General features: G+C 29.3%; 2 protein-coding genes across 4 annotated transcripts; one reads left to right on the top strand and one right to left on the bottom strand.

The window, feature by feature from the left end:
• Positions 1 to 1,387: 1,387 nt before the first annotated feature.
• LOC114422352 (probable LRR receptor-like serine/threonine-protein kinase At1g51880) lies at positions 1,388 to 3,549 on the bottom strand. Its single transcript, XM_028388668.1, has 6 exons — positions 3,245 to 3,549; positions 2,918 to 3,150; positions 2,711 to 2,837; positions 2,543 to 2,611; positions 2,262 to 2,451; positions 1,388 to 1,956 (listed from the first exon to the last, which is right to left on the bottom strand). The coding sequence occupies exons 1-6, from the start codon at positions 3,453 to 3,455 to the stop codon at positions 1,545 to 1,547; spliced, it is 1,242 nt and encodes a 413-aa protein (XP_028244469.1). The 5' UTR covers positions 3,456 to 3,549; the 3' UTR covers positions 1,388 to 1,544.
• A 6,268-nt stretch (positions 3,550 to 9,817) lies between these two features.
• Positions 9,818 to 19,257, top strand: LOC114422341 (putative leucine-rich repeat receptor-like protein kinase At2g19210). 3 transcript variants are annotated; one of them, XM_028388654.1, is made up of 13 exons: positions 9,818 to 10,194; positions 11,032 to 11,590; positions 12,130 to 12,620; positions 12,744 to 12,879; positions 13,262 to 13,333; positions 14,166 to 14,237; positions 14,340 to 14,420; positions 15,360 to 15,496; positions 15,732 to 15,958; positions 16,299 to 16,425; positions 17,630 to 17,692; positions 17,797 to 17,986; positions 18,531 to 18,727. In XM_028388654.1, exons 1-13 carry the CDS (start codon positions 9,972 to 9,974, stop codon positions 18,610 to 18,612), a joined length of 2,460 nt encoding a protein of 819 aa, XP_028244455.1. In that variant the 5' UTR covers positions 9,818 to 9,971; the 3' UTR covers positions 18,613 to 18,727. The 3 variants fall into 3 exon arrangements, with proteins under 3 accessions (XP_028244455.1, XP_028244452.1, XP_028244454.1); XM_028388651.1 differs by having other exon boundaries at positions 9,822 to 10,194; positions 18,466 to 19,257; XM_028388653.1 differs by having other exon boundaries at positions 9,823 to 10,194; positions 11,179 to 11,590; positions 18,466 to 19,257.
• Positions 19,258 to 19,801: the final 544 nt, after the last annotated feature.

Here is a 19,801-nt window from a genome sequence, read left to right as displayed (position 1 = left end):
CATAATTATTGAAATATTATCCGCCTTAAAATGTTTTATTGTAAAATTTATTAATAATTCATCCGTAATCAATCAAAATTATTTAAAGCAACAAAATATTGATAATTAATATTATTTTAAAAATTGTTATTAATGATAGCATGAATAATTAATAATCTATACAAAATTATTTAAAACAAGATTAAATTATTTAATATACTTACGACATAGTATATGATTAGTTAAATTTTAAAAATTTTACTTATCTTAAAAGTGTTTATCAAAATTTAAAAGGTTAAAATTATATTTGTGATCTACTATATCATAAGGAAGATTAATTAATTTTGTTTTACTTTAAATAATTTTGTAAGGATTTTTATCAACTATTCATTTTATAATGTCAATCAGATTATTAATAAGATTTACAACAAAAAAAATCAAGATAAATAATATTTTAATAATTATGAATGCGTAATTTTTACTCATGACACCAAAGATCGGTCTCGGGACCGGTCTTGAGAGTATCATGTTTTAGACAAATATTAATTTTTATTGTTTATTTATGACTTATTCCTCTTTTTACATTTTATAATTTAGCTGAACGTAAATAATTTTTGTTTTAATTTGTTCGCTTTCAAATAATATTTTATGACTTATTTTGAGCTACATTCATCAAACTATCTAGACAACCCTTTGCGGGCAATAAGTTTGTCCCGATCGAAGCGTTAAGTGCATGTTCATGAGCTTTAACAGTTTGACTGTGTTTAATTTAAATTAAAGTGGTTCTAATTATTTTTTAGGTGTATTTAAAAAACTCATTTTTAATGCATTTGAATTTCCTAATATTTTTATCTAGTATTTTATAAAACAATTTTACATTATCATCCAATCATATATCATCATCTGAATTATTTTAAAATAATTATTTTAAAAATTAATTAATTTTATCATGATAAATTATAATTGAATGACATATAAAAGTGTTTATTGTTAGTATATTATTTTTTCTCTTTTCTCTTTTCTCTATATACAAAACAATAAATGAATACTTTATCATGATACTATTAAAATTGACGAAAACTTTAAGTTCTTTATAACTTCCCAATCGGTTGCGTTGAAGCTCACAAACCATCGGAATTTTTAAATCATTTTTCATATTATTGTGATGAATAATTAATTAAATATATGGATTAATGGTCGGTTGAATTGAAGCTCACAAACCAGCATGTTTTTTTTTAATCATATTAATTGGATTTTTTTATTCTAACTAATCTATACACATTTTTTCTTTAAGGATGAGATATTAGGAAGATAAAGTATAAATATGACTGAGGAACCATATTTTTTTTATCTTCCTAAAAATATGTATAACGTATAACATGATCATAGTACAGTTGCTTATGCTTGGTTACAGAACATCAGAATAAAATAGCAGAAAAATTAATCCATTGAATAAAAGACTACAAGAATTGAGCATGCAAAACTGCAATAAATTCAGGTACAGCAAACAGAAATTGAAACACACCACTGCTTTCAGGAACATTTTTTTGGTATCAGTGAATGTATTACCTAGCTGGGGGACCAAGTTCAGTTGTGAAATTCAGAGTGACCAACTCAATTGAGTCACTGTTTTCAGTGTCACGACCACTATATTTTCGAGCTAATTCTGTCGTCAAACACTCCTTTAGCTCGTTCACTATATAGCTCATACTTGGCCTTTTGAAAGGACTAATGGACACAGAAGCCATTCCGATTTCAACAATTCTCCAGACTGAGCTAGTGTCAAAATCTTCCTTAAACCTTGAGTCAGCAATATTTTTTATATCCCCATTGGAAAGCATGGATTTAACCCACTGACTTATGTGAGTCTTATCAGGTGTTTTTGCAATAGCTGGCTGACCTGTGACCATCTCCAAAAGAACAACTCCGAAGCTGTAAACATCACTTTTCTCTGTCAATCTGCTTGATATGCTGTACCTGCCAGCCAGATCATATATTTTAATTCATTTCTCATTCATAATTTTTCGATTGAAAATTAATGTTTGAACAAAACTTAGATACACTTCCTTAGGTGTTGAGTAATCACGTAATGAAGGTATGCATTGAAGGATTACATAGATTACCAGGGTAAAACTTCAATTCTGATTGGAGAGCAGTACCAACCACAGTTAAGAAAAGTATCTAAATTTTGTCTTGACTCTTGAGTTATGTTTCTTAGTATGTCTAGAATATTTTTCCAACAAAAATGATACATAACCATATATTATAATTGAAATACTTACTCGGGATCCAAATAACCGGGAGTTCCAGCAACAACAGTGGACATATAAGATCCCCCATCTGTGGGAAAGCTTTTGGATAGCCCAAAATCAGCCAATTTTGCTTGGAAGTTTTCATTTAATAAAATATTTGCACATTTCACATCTCTGTGGATTATTGGTGGCTTACAACCGTTATGCAGATATTCCAGTCCTAATGCCATCATATCAAATTCTCAACACAAATAGATGGGAAGAATAAAAAAATTGATGGAGAAATTTACATATTTAGTTTCCTTTCTAACCTTGGGCTGCATCCAATGCTATTTGGAGTCTGTCTTCCCATGTCAAGAACTTTGCCCTACTACTTTTTCCTGCAAAACCAAATCAATAATGTTTAGTACTCATGAAAGCTTTTGGGGGTAAGTTGATTGAATGAAAAAGAATAAGGTTTTGAACTTGCATAAGCATACCTGAAACAATTTCATCCAAGTTTCCATTTGCCATATATTCATAGATGAGCCCTATGTTGTTTTCTTCATTGCAATACCCAACAAGAGAAGTCAGATTTCTATGATGAACTCTCATCAGAAGTTTAACCTGCAATTTAATAGCCACTTTTATGTCATGAATTTGGTTGAGTTCACTCAGAAATTTTGGTGCAAGTAATAACCACTTGCCTCTGCTAGGAATTGTTCATATCCTCGTACTGCTGACGGAGAAAGCATCTTTACAGCTACTTGAGTGTCATCAATAAATCCATGATAAACTTTTCCAAATCCACCTCTACCAAGAATTCTGGTAAAGTCGTTGGTGATCTTAACAAGCTCATTGAATGTATATTGCCGTTGCTTGGATGCAAATTGTGATCCATTTGGAGTGTTGGTCTCAACATAAATGTTCACATCAGATGCTAATTACATGGATATAGGTTTTAGTTTTTTACAAAGTATAATGAAATCAGAACATGGAAACAAACCAAAAAAGGTAGTTAGCAACTGCTTTACCTTGTGGTTTTTTCCTTTTAAGGCCACAGATTATAGCTGCTGCTACAATTATTAGGAGCACCAAAACCCCAGCAACTGATGATACTACCGGGATAACTATATTATTTTTGTTCTTCTGTTGATCACCATCTGGCTGCTTGTTATTTGTCTGCTGGATGCATGGATCAGATTCACATAGATTTGGATTTTGATCCAGGCTAGCATCATTCATACAAGAATAAAATCAGAGAAATAGTTGCATTTACTATCACATATTTGTTCCAGCTATCAATAACTTTTGCTGGTACTTCTTATTTAAAGTTTCTAAGAAAATAATTTTGCGAAGATGAGTGAAGAAATTGCAATGTTAATAATCTGAATTCAAGTTCATTCTGCATTAATATAAGATCAGGGGAAAGAAAAAACCTCAAATGATTAACAGTCTTCACTATATACATGATAAGACAGTTATATGTGTACTGTTTAGTAACCCACTGACACTTATGAAGTGAAGTATGACAGTCACGTGTACATTTATTAAATAGATTCATTATGTGTTAAATTGCTGAAGTTTGTCCAAAGTACGCATTCATAATTATTAAAATATTATTTATGTTAATTTTTTGTTGTTGTAAATCTTATTAATAATCTGATTGACATTATAAAATGAATAGTTAATAAAAATCCTTACAAAATTATTTAAAGTAAAACAAAATTAATTAATCTTCCTTATGATATAGTAGATCACAAATATAATTTTAACCTTTTAAATTTTGATAAACTCTTTTAAGATAAGTAAAAATGTTAAAATTTAATTAACCATATACTATGTCGCAAGTATATTAAATAATTTAATCTTATTTTAAATAATTTTGTATAGATTATTAACTATTCATGCTATCATTAATAACGATTTTTAAAATAATATTAATTATAAATATTTTGTTGCTTTAAATAATTTTGATTGATTACGGATGAATTATTAATAAATTTTACAATAAAACATTTTAAGGCGGGTAATATTTCAATAATTATGACGACTGTAAAAAAACATCTCCAATGTCTTGGAAAGACAAGCCAATTTAGCAGCCTCGTACATATTGGGTTTGGCTTTAGTGATAATCACATGAGCTAAATGATCGGAAAGCTCGAAAAAGTAATATTCCATCTCCATGTTCTTGTGGGGTGTACAAACGGAGATAATAAAAAAAAGTGGACTCTTAAGAGGAAACAAGAGAACATGAAGAACTTCAGGAATGAAAATAATTAATGGAAGAGACTAAATATAAAAACAGACTTATAAAAACATCATCTACTATCTTTTGCCAAAATTTGTCTTCTTTTGCAACAAAGAACACACAAATATAATCACTGCAATTCATCTTTGCATAATGTTTGATTTGACACCAACAATATTTTGGGAAATAATGACTATGGGGATTATACCAAATAAACAAAAGATTGATAATTAGAGTATATTATAAAACCATAAGAACTAAGTGAAAATCCTAGGCCAGAAACAGGTAAGTTGAGTTCAGTTTATATAGTTAATCGTTGAATTAAAAAAAAAAGGATAAATATCTTCTAAGTGTTATGATTTATGAATGTGACATTATTCCAAAATTGCCCTTTGGGCTCGTGAAACACCACATCATCAAATGAAAGCGGGTGAGGGGTTGCTTTGTAAGCGGGTGACAAAATATCCTGAACGAGAGGCCCAAGTTTTTCTTACAATTTTTAATTTTAGTTTTTCAAATATCCAAAATAACAATGTAAACCTTTTCAATCATCGGCAATAAAAGAACGAGAGGGTCCATAAAATTAAATGAATGATATGTATAGTAATCATTCGGTGATATGGACCCAAAAACAAATGTCTTAAAAGGATGGGCTAGAATTGCTTTTGATTGGGGGATTTTCTTCCTACATCTAATATTTTTTCCAATACACCTACTAATAAAAGAAAAAAATTAAAGATATCCTTACAAATCCATGCGTTATTTATAAGTTTAGGTAATAAATTTGAAAACAATTGATTTTAATCTAATGTATTTTTTTTATTATATATAAACTTATATTTAAAATTTATATATGTAAAAAAATATTATTAGATCAAAATTAATTTTTACAAAATTTATTATGTAAATTTATATGTGTATTAAATATATATTAAAAATTTTAGTATTATATATATTAATGTTAATTATTTTTTAACATAATTGATCTATTAATTCAGCTGGTTAGAATGTTGTGTTAATCTGTATGGATCGATGGTCAATTCATATAATTTCACACGAATTACATATTGACATTAAAAAAAAGTAAAAAAAGATAAAAATAATTTTTTTTTAAATATGTTCCTTATTGTTCGGGTAATTAGTCCATACTCAATCTTCGAAAATCTATCTTCGAAAATCTCTCTCTTGTTTAGTTTGAGTTGATTATTATTAATGATAAAATTATTTTTTTAAGTATTTAAAAAATAATAATTTGAACGGAGAAAACAAAAGAAAAATATTATACACGTAATGAATATGAAGGGTTTGACATGTGACACTAATTTTGACAAATTTATGTTACAAAATGTGGAAAAATAGTTAAAAATGGGAATGCTCATTTTTTTTTACATGATATACTTGGATCCAGAACATGCATAACAGTAATACTAGAGCGGAGATATACTTCTATCCATAAATGTAAATGTAAAGAATAAATAATTGGATTCTTTATTTATTTATTTTGACAGATGGATTCTTTATTCTTCTAAGTCTATATACACAATTTTTCTTTAAGGATAGTGTTATAGGAAGATAAATTATGCGTATGATTCATCATTCATCGGAAATCTTATAGATAACATATCATACATAATTTAATATCATATATATATGTTGGCCCACAAAGTAAAAAGTATCAGACAATTTATGCAACTATAAATTAAAGTTTTACCTGTCCAAATTTGATGAAAGGAATTTTGTCTTAGAAAACATAGAACAAATCTTTATAAATATATATAAAAATAATCATTCAACTTCAATTTCAAACATTGAATTATTTATAAATATAAAAACAATCATTTCCATTGCTTTTCTTATTTCCTATTACAATAGAAAAAAGGAAAATCAAATAATACTGTATTGATCATCTTTATTTTTTTATGCATTATTCATCTTTATTTTGCATTTACTTCTTAAGTTTTCAATCAATGCAAATCAACGACACAATCCATATATTGAATTAATTAATCTTTCATCACAACAATATTAAAAACGGTTAACAAAATATCCGATGGTTTGTGAGCTTCAATTCAACCGATTGGAGGTTACAAAAGAACTTAAAGTTTTTGTCAACTATAAAAGTATTGTGGTCTTGATTTATATAGTTTTATATGGATAAATATGAAGAAACATGAGGAAGCAAAATATATACACACAAAATATGTCGCAAAAAGAAAAATGACACAAATACATTAAAAACGAGTCTTTAATTAAAATTTACCTGAAAAATAATTAGAACCACATCTTTAATTTAAATCAAACACAGTCAAACTGTTAACAATAGTTCTTTCTCTGATCCATCGCTAAGCAGCAATGAATTTGCAGCAAATTTATTTAATCACAAATCTCTCGCTAATTAGTGAGGGATTTGCTAGGAAACTTTTCTCTAACTATTTTTTCTTGTTAAGTTGCGATTTTCTGGTAGTGGTTGAAGCTCATACTTAATGCTTTGATCGGGACAAACTTATTCCTTGCAAAGGGACATCAGGATAGTTTGAAGAATGTAGGTCAAAAGCTATTTTCCTATAAACATATATTTTCTATAGTTTGTGTAGCTTTGTTCAAAAAATGGCACATGCAATGATACAAAGCCAAATGACTTGTGTAAAAGAAGAACATTGAAGTCGCTAACTTTTGGCTTTTTCTTCATTCATTTTTAAGCAACAAAAAGACGCAAACATAGGGATCTTTGTTTGAGAGCGAAAGACCAAGTTAATTGGCGTCAGTTGTGGTTCATTTTGTGTACTACTTTCTTTGCATCCACAGAATTAGGGAATATTTCGGTTCAGTGGCTTGCATCCATCTAAAGAAATTGCTTATTGTACGGTTAACTTATACTACAAGGTCTTTGAATTGGTCTTTGGCACTCACTGCATCTGAGGTTCATATTATAGAAGTTGACTAGGAAAAGCTTATATCTTTAAGAGTTTTTTTTAGTACTAATAATATATAAATATTTCATTATTTTAAATAAATTTAATTTTTCATTTAGTTTCTATAGTTTTATTATTTATATCTTTTAGTTTTTATAGTTTCAAAGCGATTTTTTAGTTCCTATAATTTATATTTTAATTTTTTTTAGTCCATCTAGTTTGAAAGTGATTGTTTTAGTTTTTATATTTTATATTTTTATTCCCTTTTAGTTCTTACCATCCAAATATGAGTACTATTATCAATTAGAATTAACTATAAAAATATTAGTAAATAATTCATAACTAATTTATCGTAAAATAATTTATAATAAAAAAATAGTTGATAATTTATAACTAATTTGTAACTAATTAGTTTTTATATTTTTTGTAGTAAAGACTAAAATTAAAGTTAATTAAAATACAAATTATAAGAACTAAAACGATCACTTTCAAACTATAAAAATTAAAAGAATTAAAATACAAATGATATAGACTAAAAATACTACTTTTAAACTACAGAGACTGAAAAAATTAAAATATAAATTATAGAGACTAAAAAGACCACTTCAAATCATAAGAACTAAAAGATACCAATCATAAAACTATAGTAAGCAAATGACTAATTTAACCTTTTAAATATTTTATCAACACCTTCATTTTTTAATCTCTTTTTTTCTATCACATTATATAACCTATCATATTTATATTATTTTTTCTTTCTGATGAGGTGTTAACACAATGAGTGTTTATGTAACCTTATTGTAAGTAGCTATGACATTACTTTGGCCACTGTAGGCTAGGAATTAAGAGCCGGGTGTAATTTCAATCTTACAGAAAATTCAATGTACAACTTGTTTTTCCTTTTCTCTTATTATATTTCCTCATTTTTTTAGGGTTTTAAAAATAAAATATAAAAAATATTTTTTCCTCATTTTTGGACACATGTTTGGAAAAAAATGTTCCCACTCAAATTACGTTAGTGATAAGGACAAGGCTATTGTCTTGGTCTTTTGTAAGTTTGTTAACTCTTGGTAAGTGTATCAAATTTATCACAAGTAGTAAAGTACTCGGAAGTGAGAGTGTCGAATCTAGAGGGACTTTATTTGTACTTAGATTAATACAAATCCAATTTAAAAGCAATAGATAAAAAATTTAAAATAAAGATAAGAAAATATAGTAGACAAGATAAAGATTTAAAGATGAAAATAAAAGATTTGAAGATAAAAATAGAAGATAGAGAAGATAAAATATTTAAATTAAGATATGATAAAGATAAAAGAAAATAGAAAAAAAGATAAGATAAGAAAAGTAAAAGATAAAAATAGAAGATAAAAATAAAATAAAATCAGAATTTGATAAGGTTGGGACCTGACCTGTCTTGTTTGTCTATGATGTATGAGTTTATGATTTTTCTTTATCAATTTAGGTGATTCTATTCTACCCACATCTGTTAATTACTTGTCCTTGATTGTTAAGGATGACAGACCTATTTTATTTATCTATCTTTCAAATTTCTTTGTAAAGACTCCAAATAAAATGCATGAAGTATCAATTCTAGATGTTTGCAAGAATGCATGGACATAAAATAATCATTCTATGTCTAACAATGACTTTCCAACGAAATCCTTTTTTTTTGTTCTAATAGAAGTTACCTTCATCCAAGCGTGTAACACCTAAAACTAATGTATGCATACCTTCTTTAAATCTTATTTAGAAATTACCTTCTCCCGAGCGTTTCCCCTAATAGAGTATAACGATGAATAATGCAAGATAAAAACAGAAAAGATAATAGAATAGAAAACACATCTGCATTGATAAACAATGAGTACATCATACATCACTTGGCTTTTAGGCCTGATAGATCCTAACTAGGGATTTAACCACTCATGGTCATTGAAAACTTTACAATGGATGAGATATAGGAACTCAGATGGGATAAGATGAGTGAAAGAAAGAAATAAAGTAAATGAAACCCTAGGAGAGAGGTTCTGTGGTGTTTGTCTTTTTCTACTTGGCTTGACTCTCTTTTTATAGTTATTGTTGTAATGAATGCTAGAAATCTTCCTTTTTAATATTTTTGATATCTTTTGGATTTGTTTTGCTTTTAATCATATCTTCTTGAGATTTTAGATATTTTTCCGATCTTTTACTCTTTTAATCTCTCCTTTTCATATCTGCAAGCCATAAATAAAAAAAATATAGATTCTTATCATTTATACAAAAATAACTACTAAATAAATATTTTCAAAAATATTTTTATTATAAAAATAACTTATATTTAGCCGTTATCAAAGCTCCAAGCATAGGTGTACAGTTATTGGCTGCTAGTAGATTTTCTAGCTCTGGTAATGCAACCAACTTACTCATACTCGTATAGGACATGACTGTTAGCACACGGCAATTTCTGGTCTCTAATGCGAAATCTCTCAGACCAAACGTAATTTGTGGTGTTCCAAACAAACTAAAGCAAAACGTACGTTGTGAGTAGAAATAATGGTAATCTGGCTTAATTAGTCAAGTCAATAAAGGGGGAAAAAAATTCCAACACAAGTACTATATATGCTAAAGTGCAGAGAGCATGAGCTAGCATCTATATATGCCATAATAGACTTAAGGAAAGTGTGTCTGGTCATTGTGTTGTACATGCATACAGATAGTATGAGGAGCGCACTGGTATGGATTTTTACCTTGAACGTTTGCCTTCAAATTTTATTTATTCCTGGTGGTGACTCAAAGCCGCATCCACGTTTCAGAGAGAAAATCACTGAGGAGTACAATCCCGGTAAGCCCATAAATTTTATTCCACATATATAAACTAATGCATGGGGCATGTTTAATTTGTTCAAGATTCTCTCAACTACAAATCCACATATATATGCATGAGAGAAGGAGAGAAAGTATTTATTAGGTAATATTTGGCTGGACATTTTTCATTCTCTTTTTTTATAAACAAAATTGTTCACTCAAAATATATTTAGAAAGCTCACTAAGATCGGTCTAGTGAGTGAATTTTTTTTCCTTTTTCTAGATGCAAGATATACTGTGTACTGTATATCTGAATGAAAAAAAAAAAGTAAAATATTGAGAATGACTAATTGAAAGTAAAGATGCAGTGAGAGTCTCCCTGTCCAAGTAGTAAATTTTAATATATTTAGAGTATAAAAATAAATTTGTATTTTAATCTTAAACTTTAAAATACATTTTAAAGAAGAAAAAATAAAGTTGAATGAAACATAACTTTTTGCTTATTTTTTCTTTTCTTATCAATTTTATCATTTAAATATTTTAACAGTAATCTTTACAAACAGTATCCATTTAACTCAATTATTTTCAACATTATTTTTATTCTTAACACATCTATATATTATTTTATAAAATTAAGTAAAATTATTATTAATATTTCAATTGAAAGAAAATTGTACTTATGTATTTATTATTTATTAATGTCTTTAATTATTGTAAGATGCTTTTTGTTGTGCTGTAATTTGACCTACACTCATTTGACCTACGAGGATATTGTGTTATCATGACTATTTTGCTTACAATTTAGGCTTGAGTGTTTGTGTGGTTTCATCAAATGTTGCATCTAGTTCATTTAGCTAATTAAAAAAAATTGTAGGATTTATAAGCATTGACTGTGGAGCAAGTAACGATTACTTGGACGAGGAAACAAGTATCTTTTATAAGACAGACACAGATTTCATAGAAACGGGAGAAAACTTGTTGACGTCTTCTGTATTTATTAACACAAATATCCCTGGTTTAGGAAGACAGCTACACACATTGAGAAGCTTCCCTGAGGGAAATAGGAACTGTTATACTCTGAAGCCCGAGTATAAGCAAGGTGAACAGCAAAGTTATCTGATTCGGGCTATGTTCGGATATGGAAACTACGATGGAAAAAATCATGCCCCTACGTTCGATCTCTATCTCGGGGTCAACTACTGGAAAAATGTTAACACGGCAGACAGATCCTATATTTGGGCCGAGATTATTCATGCTCCCACAACAGACACCATACAAGTGTGTCTGGTTAATATTGACACTGGTACACCTTTCATTTCGTCATTAGAGTTACGACCTTTAAGCACTTCCATTTACCAAATCATGTCACAATCATATCTATACCTCCATGGGCGGTTTGATGTCGGTGGCCCTGTTGAAACCTATTATAAAAGGTGAACTCTATCTTGTTTCAATAATCTCTACTTATTTTTTTTAACTTAGGAATACTATGGATAGACACCCAAAATCTAGAGTTAACATTTAGTGCTATTGAGACTTCGTTGCATTGTGGGGATATAAGTTGATCAGTGATTGGAAAGGGAGAATGAAGAGGGAAAAAGTTCGTGAGTTGAAATTTCTCACTCATATTTTTAACAAAAGTTAATAAATTGACATTTTTCTATGGAATTAATTAATTGAGACTTTTTGTTGTTTAAGTTAACTTTTAAAAAATTGTATGTCCAAGTAGATATACAAAAAATGGAAGCTTACGTACGTAAATTAGTTGGCCTGTTAAGAAATGGAAATGATAAGAGATAAAAGCTTAGGTGATCCGTTTTTGCTACGAGTAATATCTTTGAAAAACAATACCCAAATATGCATGTATGATCTTTTATTTATTTAATTACCAATTCTAATTAACAGAGGAACACTTAACAAAGCACAAAAGGTGGTGATATATATTTTAAGGGATCGACAATGTTTCCTATAGGTACAAGGACGATATCTATGATCGCAGGTGGTACTGGCGCGATGTTAAAGATTGGTATAAGATCAATACAACCATAGATGTTAATAAATCTGGCAATGATATTTATAAAGTACCAGCTGAAGTCTTGAAAACCGCAGTGCAGTCCTTCAATCGCTCATATGACTTGTACTATGACTATGAAATTGAATGGAATGTTCTCTTGGACAAGTATTCCAGATATTATGTCTACTTTCACTTTGCTGAAATTCAACAGCTTGCTCCAGGGCTCAGAAGGATAATCAACATCACTCTCAATGATGAAAACATACTCTCTGAGCCTATAACTCTCGAATATATGAAGCCTGTCACTATTAGTAACAAATATGCAACTCAAGGTTCCGTTCGCTTTTTAATTAGAGCAACTGCAGAATCGGATGCTCCCCCAATTCTCAATGCTTTTGAGGTTTATCAATTAATAACAGATCTAAATTCAACAACAGATATTAAAGATGGTATGTACGTATTCCACTTATATATATGCCTGTCTATCCTGCTGTTTAACTCACCAGCAAATTTGTTTCCATCAATTTCTCGGCTCTTACACGGTTACGCATAATTGTATTTGGAAACGATAGTTGATGCCATGGAGAACATCAAACGCTACTATGGGATATCCAGAATAGATTGGCAAGGGGACCCATGTCTTCCAGAAAAATTCAGATGGAGTGGCCTGGACTGCAGCTACGGCATCAATCCTAGAATCATATCATTGTGAGTGCTGATAATTAATTAAGTTACATTCTTAATTCTTGAAATTTTTAGGATTATATATATACGGAATTTTTTATCCCAATAATACAAATAAAATATATATTTATCTAAATAGTACAAGATAATTATTATTTATACCTATTATAGAAATTTCTGTTCATAGGTGCACTTCTCTTTTAATTATTTTTTTCAATTTTATGTTATGAAAAATCATTTTTTATTTAATGTGTTATTTTACAGTTATTGGAGTAAAAAATTTGTATATATACTTACATGTATTTTATGTCTGTCTAAGCTGACATGTGTACGTACCACCATCGCTGCCAACTTTCATTTTCTCAATTAATAACGTTAACTGTATGATTGTATCAATGACAAATAGGAACCTTAGCTCAAGCAAACTAGGAGGGCAGATAGCCGCTTCAGTCTCAGATCTTTCAGAACTACAGTCCCTGTAAGTAGCCACTGAATTATATGTACAGATTTTTCGCATTAAATTATATGCATATACAGAGTAAATTCTAGGTACGCATGCGTTATGTTTTTGCATCCTAGTCATTTTAAAATTGATTAAAATACTTTTATTTATTTATTTGACTTAATTGTAAATTTAATCTTTCTATTTATCTCATATTTCAATTTTAATCTTCTTATAATTTAATTCACAAATTTAATCCTCTAATTTTTTTTAATTTTATTATTTCATTCCACAATCCCAAAATTGATCATTGATTGTTATTTGTCAACGTTGATCGTCACGTGTTACACTTTTATTGAAACGTTAATTTTGTGTACCTAATTAACGTTAACTTTCAATAAAAGCGCAATACGCAACAGTAACATTCAATAAAAATACAACACGTGATCGTCAACATTGACAAATAAAAGTCAACGTCCAATTTCAGAATTAAAGATTAAAATAATGAGATTATAAAAAATTGAGAGATTAAATTCATAAATTAAATTATTAGAGGACCAAAATTAAAATTTGAGATAAATAGGAGGACTAAATTTACAATTAAGGCAATTTATTTTAAGTTTAGCTTATGACCGATCATAATCTTAAAATTACCACATAAAATTGTAACCAAATCTATATTTTTTTCCCATTATAACTATATAAATCTATATACAATTAGTCAATAATTTTAATCAAAGCTTACACAAATAATTAAAAAACACAAACCCATAATAATTAATACAGTTAGTATGTCTACACATATTTTTTGGAACATCACCAGTGGAATTGTTACATGCTATGGTCTTCTCACTTACTGAATTAACAGGGATGTCTCAGATAACAGTTTAAATGGTTTTGTGCCCGAGTCATTATCTCAACTTGAGTACCTGAGGATTTTGTAAGTTGTATTTTGAGCAGAACTATATATTATATTTTAAGTGATTTTGATATTTTTATTTCTGAGAATATAGAGGATCATATGATTGTCTTTCGATTGAAGAAATATAGGAGGGAATAAGCTATCTGGGTCAATTCCAGCAAAACTAATTGAGAGATCAAAGAATGGGTCACTAATATTAAGGTAAGCTTGTTATGCTTTATCTGGTAATTTGTTGGTTTATGTCATATTTTCTATTTCATTAAATCACATTTAGGTTTAATTATTTATTGGTTTCGGACCTGTTTAATTGTTTTGACCTTGTACGTAAAAATTGTAAGTTTTAGTTCCTAAACAAACAAATTTAATGCGCTTTAGTCCCTAGTAATTGTCAGACATTAAATTCATACCAGTTGTTAAACCATTGGAAGAATTTCCATGTAGGATGAGAAAAATAAGATGCAAATGCAAAATATTAAGTAACTAATTTGTTTATGGATTTTCAGCTTTGGCTTGATTATACATTTTTACCACCAAATTAATATGATTTAGCGAATTTTATTACTTGATTCTTACAAATTTATTATAATATTATTCAATTTTCTAGAGTTTTATCATTTCGTTAAGTATCTGTCAAATATTAAATAGAACAATGATAAAATTCGAGAAAATGAATAACATGATCCGGATAAAATTTGAAAGAAAAAAAATTGATGCATGCTAAGATAGTACGAAAAACTATATAAGTGAAAAGAGTGGCATACTTATAAGGTTTAAAATTATAAAATTTTGGGTGAAAATACGGTATTAGGCTTTAAGATTTAAAATTTAACTGATGTAAAATATTTTTAAAACTTCTTTAAAATGTTTAAAGTGGAATAATGTTTAAGTCTGCAACTGTTATTGTGTAGTTTACTACCCAGCATGTCCTCTCTAATCGTTTTTTGCTTTTGGCAGGCATAATATTTCGTTATAGCTCGCTTTAGCTCGCTTTAACATAAAAAATTTATACGTTTGTCAAATTTAAATGAGAGAGGTCTCAAATGCAAAATCAGAAAATTGATTCAGACCTAATCCATATTAAGTTCTTAATTATTTTTTATTAGTTCAATTAATTACTAAATCACGGAAGTTTTGTGTTAGTGTTGATGGAAATCAAAATCTTAGCACCTCGACTCCATGCCACAAGAGAAACAAGGTTGTAATTCCGTTGGTAGTAACACTTGTGGGAGCCTTCATCCTTTCGGCAGTATCACTATTTGTTTTTAGAAGAGTACAAGGTACGATAACAATTCGTATAATTGATTTGAAGGTATAAAATTGTATGATAAGGCAGGAGTTGGCGAAATGTTTACAAATTATTATTATTAACTTAAGAGAGAGAACGATAAAGTAATAACGGGAAAGAAAACTTTTGAATAACCTCCTTGTCCTCACTCTATATATTGTTTAATATGTTCATACTAACTGAATGTAAAGTAGTAACCAAATAGTACTGTGTTTCTTCCATATCAGTTGTTGTGAGTATGAAGAAGTTGAAGTTTTCCAACAAAATGGAATATGTAGACTCGAAGAAACAAGAGTTCAGCTACTCAGAGGTTCAAAGTATTACGAATAATTTTGAGAGGGTTGTGGGTAAAGGAGGATTTGGAACTGTCTACTATGGTTGCATAGGTGAAACACAAGTAGCCGTGAAGATGCTCTCTCATTCAACTCAAGGTGTTCGGCAATTTCAGACAGAGGTATATATATATAATCCTATTTATAAAACATGATTGTCTAATTCATCAAAATTAAGAAAAATGATTAATTTAATTCATAACAATAAATATATCTTGAATTTTTTTAAACTATCATTTTCTCTCTTCTAATTGTTTGTGGTTATAGCTTTGATCTTTTTTTATTAAATATATTTAATCTAAAAATAATTAATACAAACAATAATATGGATTTAACTTAAGGATCAAACATCACTTCCAATTTGGATTTTATGTATAAATAGAAATTGAAGACTTATTGCTTTTAACCCTCAATATTCTCAAGTCACTTAAGATGATGGCATGGACTCTATCTGATCTGCAGGCAAATATTCTCACAAGAGTACACCATAGATGCTTTACTCCACTTATTGGATATTGCAATGAAGGCACCAGAACAGCACTCATCTATGAATACATGACCAACGGAGACCTAGCTGAGAAGCTATCAGGTTTTAAATATGTTTATATGTAGTGCAAAAGTTTTATTTCATGCGCTTTTTGTAGGGATTGGTGCATATTTAAATTAAGTAATTTTAGCCTTTAAATAAATTGAGTTATTTTAAACTTAATTTTTTTTTCTAATAGAAATTTTTGAGAGATTTTTTTTAAAAAAAATAAAGTAATATTTCTTCTGATTAATAAACTCTAAACAAGCATGCACTAATTAATATTGTGTCCAAAATATTAGTAATTCATTTTATATACTCCTTTTTGTCCATTATAATTGTCTTCGGTTGACCAAGAATATATATTTTAACCGTAGATATGAATATCCATGTTATAATAACTATAACTTAAGCACGGGAGGAAATCCTAACGTAAAAGTATAGTGAAAAAAGTCTTTTAGCTTAAGTATCATATTAAGCTTTTTATTCTATTTAATATGAGAATCATGACATTGTATGTCACCTCCTTTATTAATAGCTAACTTTCGTGTGACAACTTCATGCTATATATCAACTTGAACCTTACGGTAGCCTTTTCCCCCTAAATGACTTCGGTTACAAATCAATATTTTGTATACTTCACTTTAATCTAGCCTATATATAGCCTATTTATTGTGTCAAGAAAAAGATAGCCTTTTTATAATTCACTTTTAATGAAAATATCAATTGTTATAACTTGTATAAGAGAAGAATCAAACCAAAAGACTAATTTATTAAATTAGCTAAGAGTGCAAAAGGCTTATAATTTGAGCAGAACATATAAATCGTTTTATTCTAATCAAGTGGGACTCATACAATGTAGTAAGAGTATGTTAACTTCTTATAAGTATTTATAGGAGAGAAAACAATAAACTTCACTATAAATTAAAATTAATTTATGTATAAATTAAAAATTAATTTTTGAAAAAGTTAATTTTAATTTATGAAAAAAAATATCCAAACATACTTAAATGTATATTTTGGGGACATATTCGGGATGTTATATTTTTTTTTGTTGGGGAATTGAGTGGAAGGACGGGGAGATTTACACTAATGAGTCGTGGATAATCACCTAAAATAATTTAACATCACACTTTAATCTAAAATCTTAAGGCTCAGATTTATAGATTTTCTCTTTACTTATATGATATTTAACTTTTTCATTTCTACTCAATGTATAATTTCACCTCACACTGCTCCAATATTTTTTAACATCCCTCGGATACAGGTCAAAGTCAAACATTCTTAGGTTGGGAACAGAGATTTCAAGTTGCTTTGGATTCTGCAATAGGTGAGGATTAAGGGAGGCACAAAAGCAAAAATAAAATTACCTACTTTAATTCTATTATGCTACAGTTAACTTGAAGTTACTACTACCACTTCAATTATCTGCAGGCTTGGAGTACCTTCATAATGGTTGCAAGCCCCCAATTATTCACAGAGATGTTAAGACTAGAAATATTTTACTCGACGAGAATCTCCGCGCCAAAATATCTGATTTTGGATTGTCAAGAATCTTTTCAGATGATGGTGACACCCATGTATCAACAGCAATTGCAGGCACCCCAGGATACCTTGACCCAGAGTATGTATTGTTCTCATGTCAATTACCATTTCTAAAACTAAGGAAATTATAAATAAATCCCTAAAATTGTCAATCATATCTATTTTTTTTTTTGAAAAATCAATCATATCATCTAAGCCCCTTAATTTAACTAATTAATTAGTGTTGTTTTAGTCTCTAAACATAGGTTAATATTACTACCATCACCTAAGTCATATGTTGTACATTGTCAAAAAAAGAAGTTATATGTTGTATGTAACAAATGGACTACTTGATTGACACAGTTCTAAAGACTTTTTTATTTATTTTTAATTTAGTTAGTTTCAAAAACTAAGTGATAACACCTAACACTTTTAAAGGTGAATAGGTGTTTTTCTCTGCATTTTGTTACACAAGATTGTCACTTGAAGGAATCAGAAGTGTATAAATTCTTACGAAATTAGAAAAGAACTTATAAGTGGTTGTTGTGCACTTGTGCTTATTATCAACTTGTCATACAGATACAACATAACAAACAGGTTGAATGAAAAAAGTGACGTGTATAGTTTTGGGATTGTTCTTCTAGAGATAATCACGGGGAGGACAGTCATACTGAAAACCCAGGTGAGAACTCACATAATCAAATGGGTAAGTTCCATGCTGGCTGATGATGGTGAAATTGATGGTGTTGTGGATACAAGGTTACAAGGAGAATATGACAGTGAGGCTGCAAGGAAAGTAATAGATGTTGCAATGGCCTGTGTTGCTCCGAGTTCTGTTAATAGGCCAACAATGAATCAAGTGGTCATGGAACTAAAACAATGTTTCCCCGTGGGGAAACTTGGGACTACGTCCACTGGATCCAGTGAAATTGTCTCTGCGGGTGAATAGTGGACTTAGTTCTCTAGCCAGGTAAAAACAGGATTAAAAATTTTAAAGAAATGTATGCATTTCTATTCCTTGTTGCATTTAAGATACTTTTACAAGGACAAGGGAAATGGTGAACATATGCTATCGGTTTTTGTTGTATTGTAGAATTGGCTTGTGTGTTTATGGGTCTTTAATTTATTACTTTTACATATGTTTGAGAAGGGAGTTTTCATTGTAATCCCAACTAATTATTCATAGAGGAGGATGCTAGTAGACTTATCTGCATATCCAAGTTTGGAATGTTTGACGGTCAGTAATAACAGCTTTAACTATATTCTTGAGAGACATATCTAGCTTAGAATTTGTATGTAATTGATCATCTTGGTTGGAATTTCTGGAAATTTTGTGGTCCTACTCCAATTGCATTTGCTTGTTTTTGTGTCCTTCTTGAAGCGATGGACAAGCACCAATGGAGTGATCTGGATCGATTCAAATCCCACAGACTCTAGATGGTTCCGTTTGGTTCATAGCAAACTGTTGAAAAACAAGAGGTTAGATTAATTAGAAATTTGATGTTCAAGGATAGAAACATTTACTTCATCAACCCTTCTAGAAAGTGTAGCAAAATCCAAATTGTTGGGTTTTATTCATTAGAGAACCTCCCCACTAACTTCATTTAACATCCTCCTTTTATAAAAATATTGCACGAGGAGATGCTCTATAATCTTGTGTTGGGGCAACTAACACACAGTCATTCCCAACACTGAGGAAGGGTCTATGGTTTCTTTTTACTTGATGGAGCATATATATCTCCCTCTGTTATGTTACCTGTGCTCTGAAGGCGAGAAAGAATGTCTCAAGAAAATAGTTTTAACATGCCTTCCTATATTTGGACACTTTTAAGTGGTAGGGAGGATATATAGTCATTTGCTTTGTTTGTTGGCTTAAGAGAAAAGAAAGCTCGAAGCTTGATTTACTTTTTAAGAA

This window comes from Glycine soja, chromosome 8 (assembly GCF_004193775.1).
Source record: "Glycine soja cultivar W05 chromosome 8, ASM419377v2, whole genome shotgun sequence".
Lineage (NCBI taxonomy): Eukaryota > Viridiplantae > Streptophyta > Magnoliopsida > Fabales > Fabaceae > Glycine > Glycine soja.
This window is presented reverse-complemented; position numbering and strand designations above follow the sequence as displayed.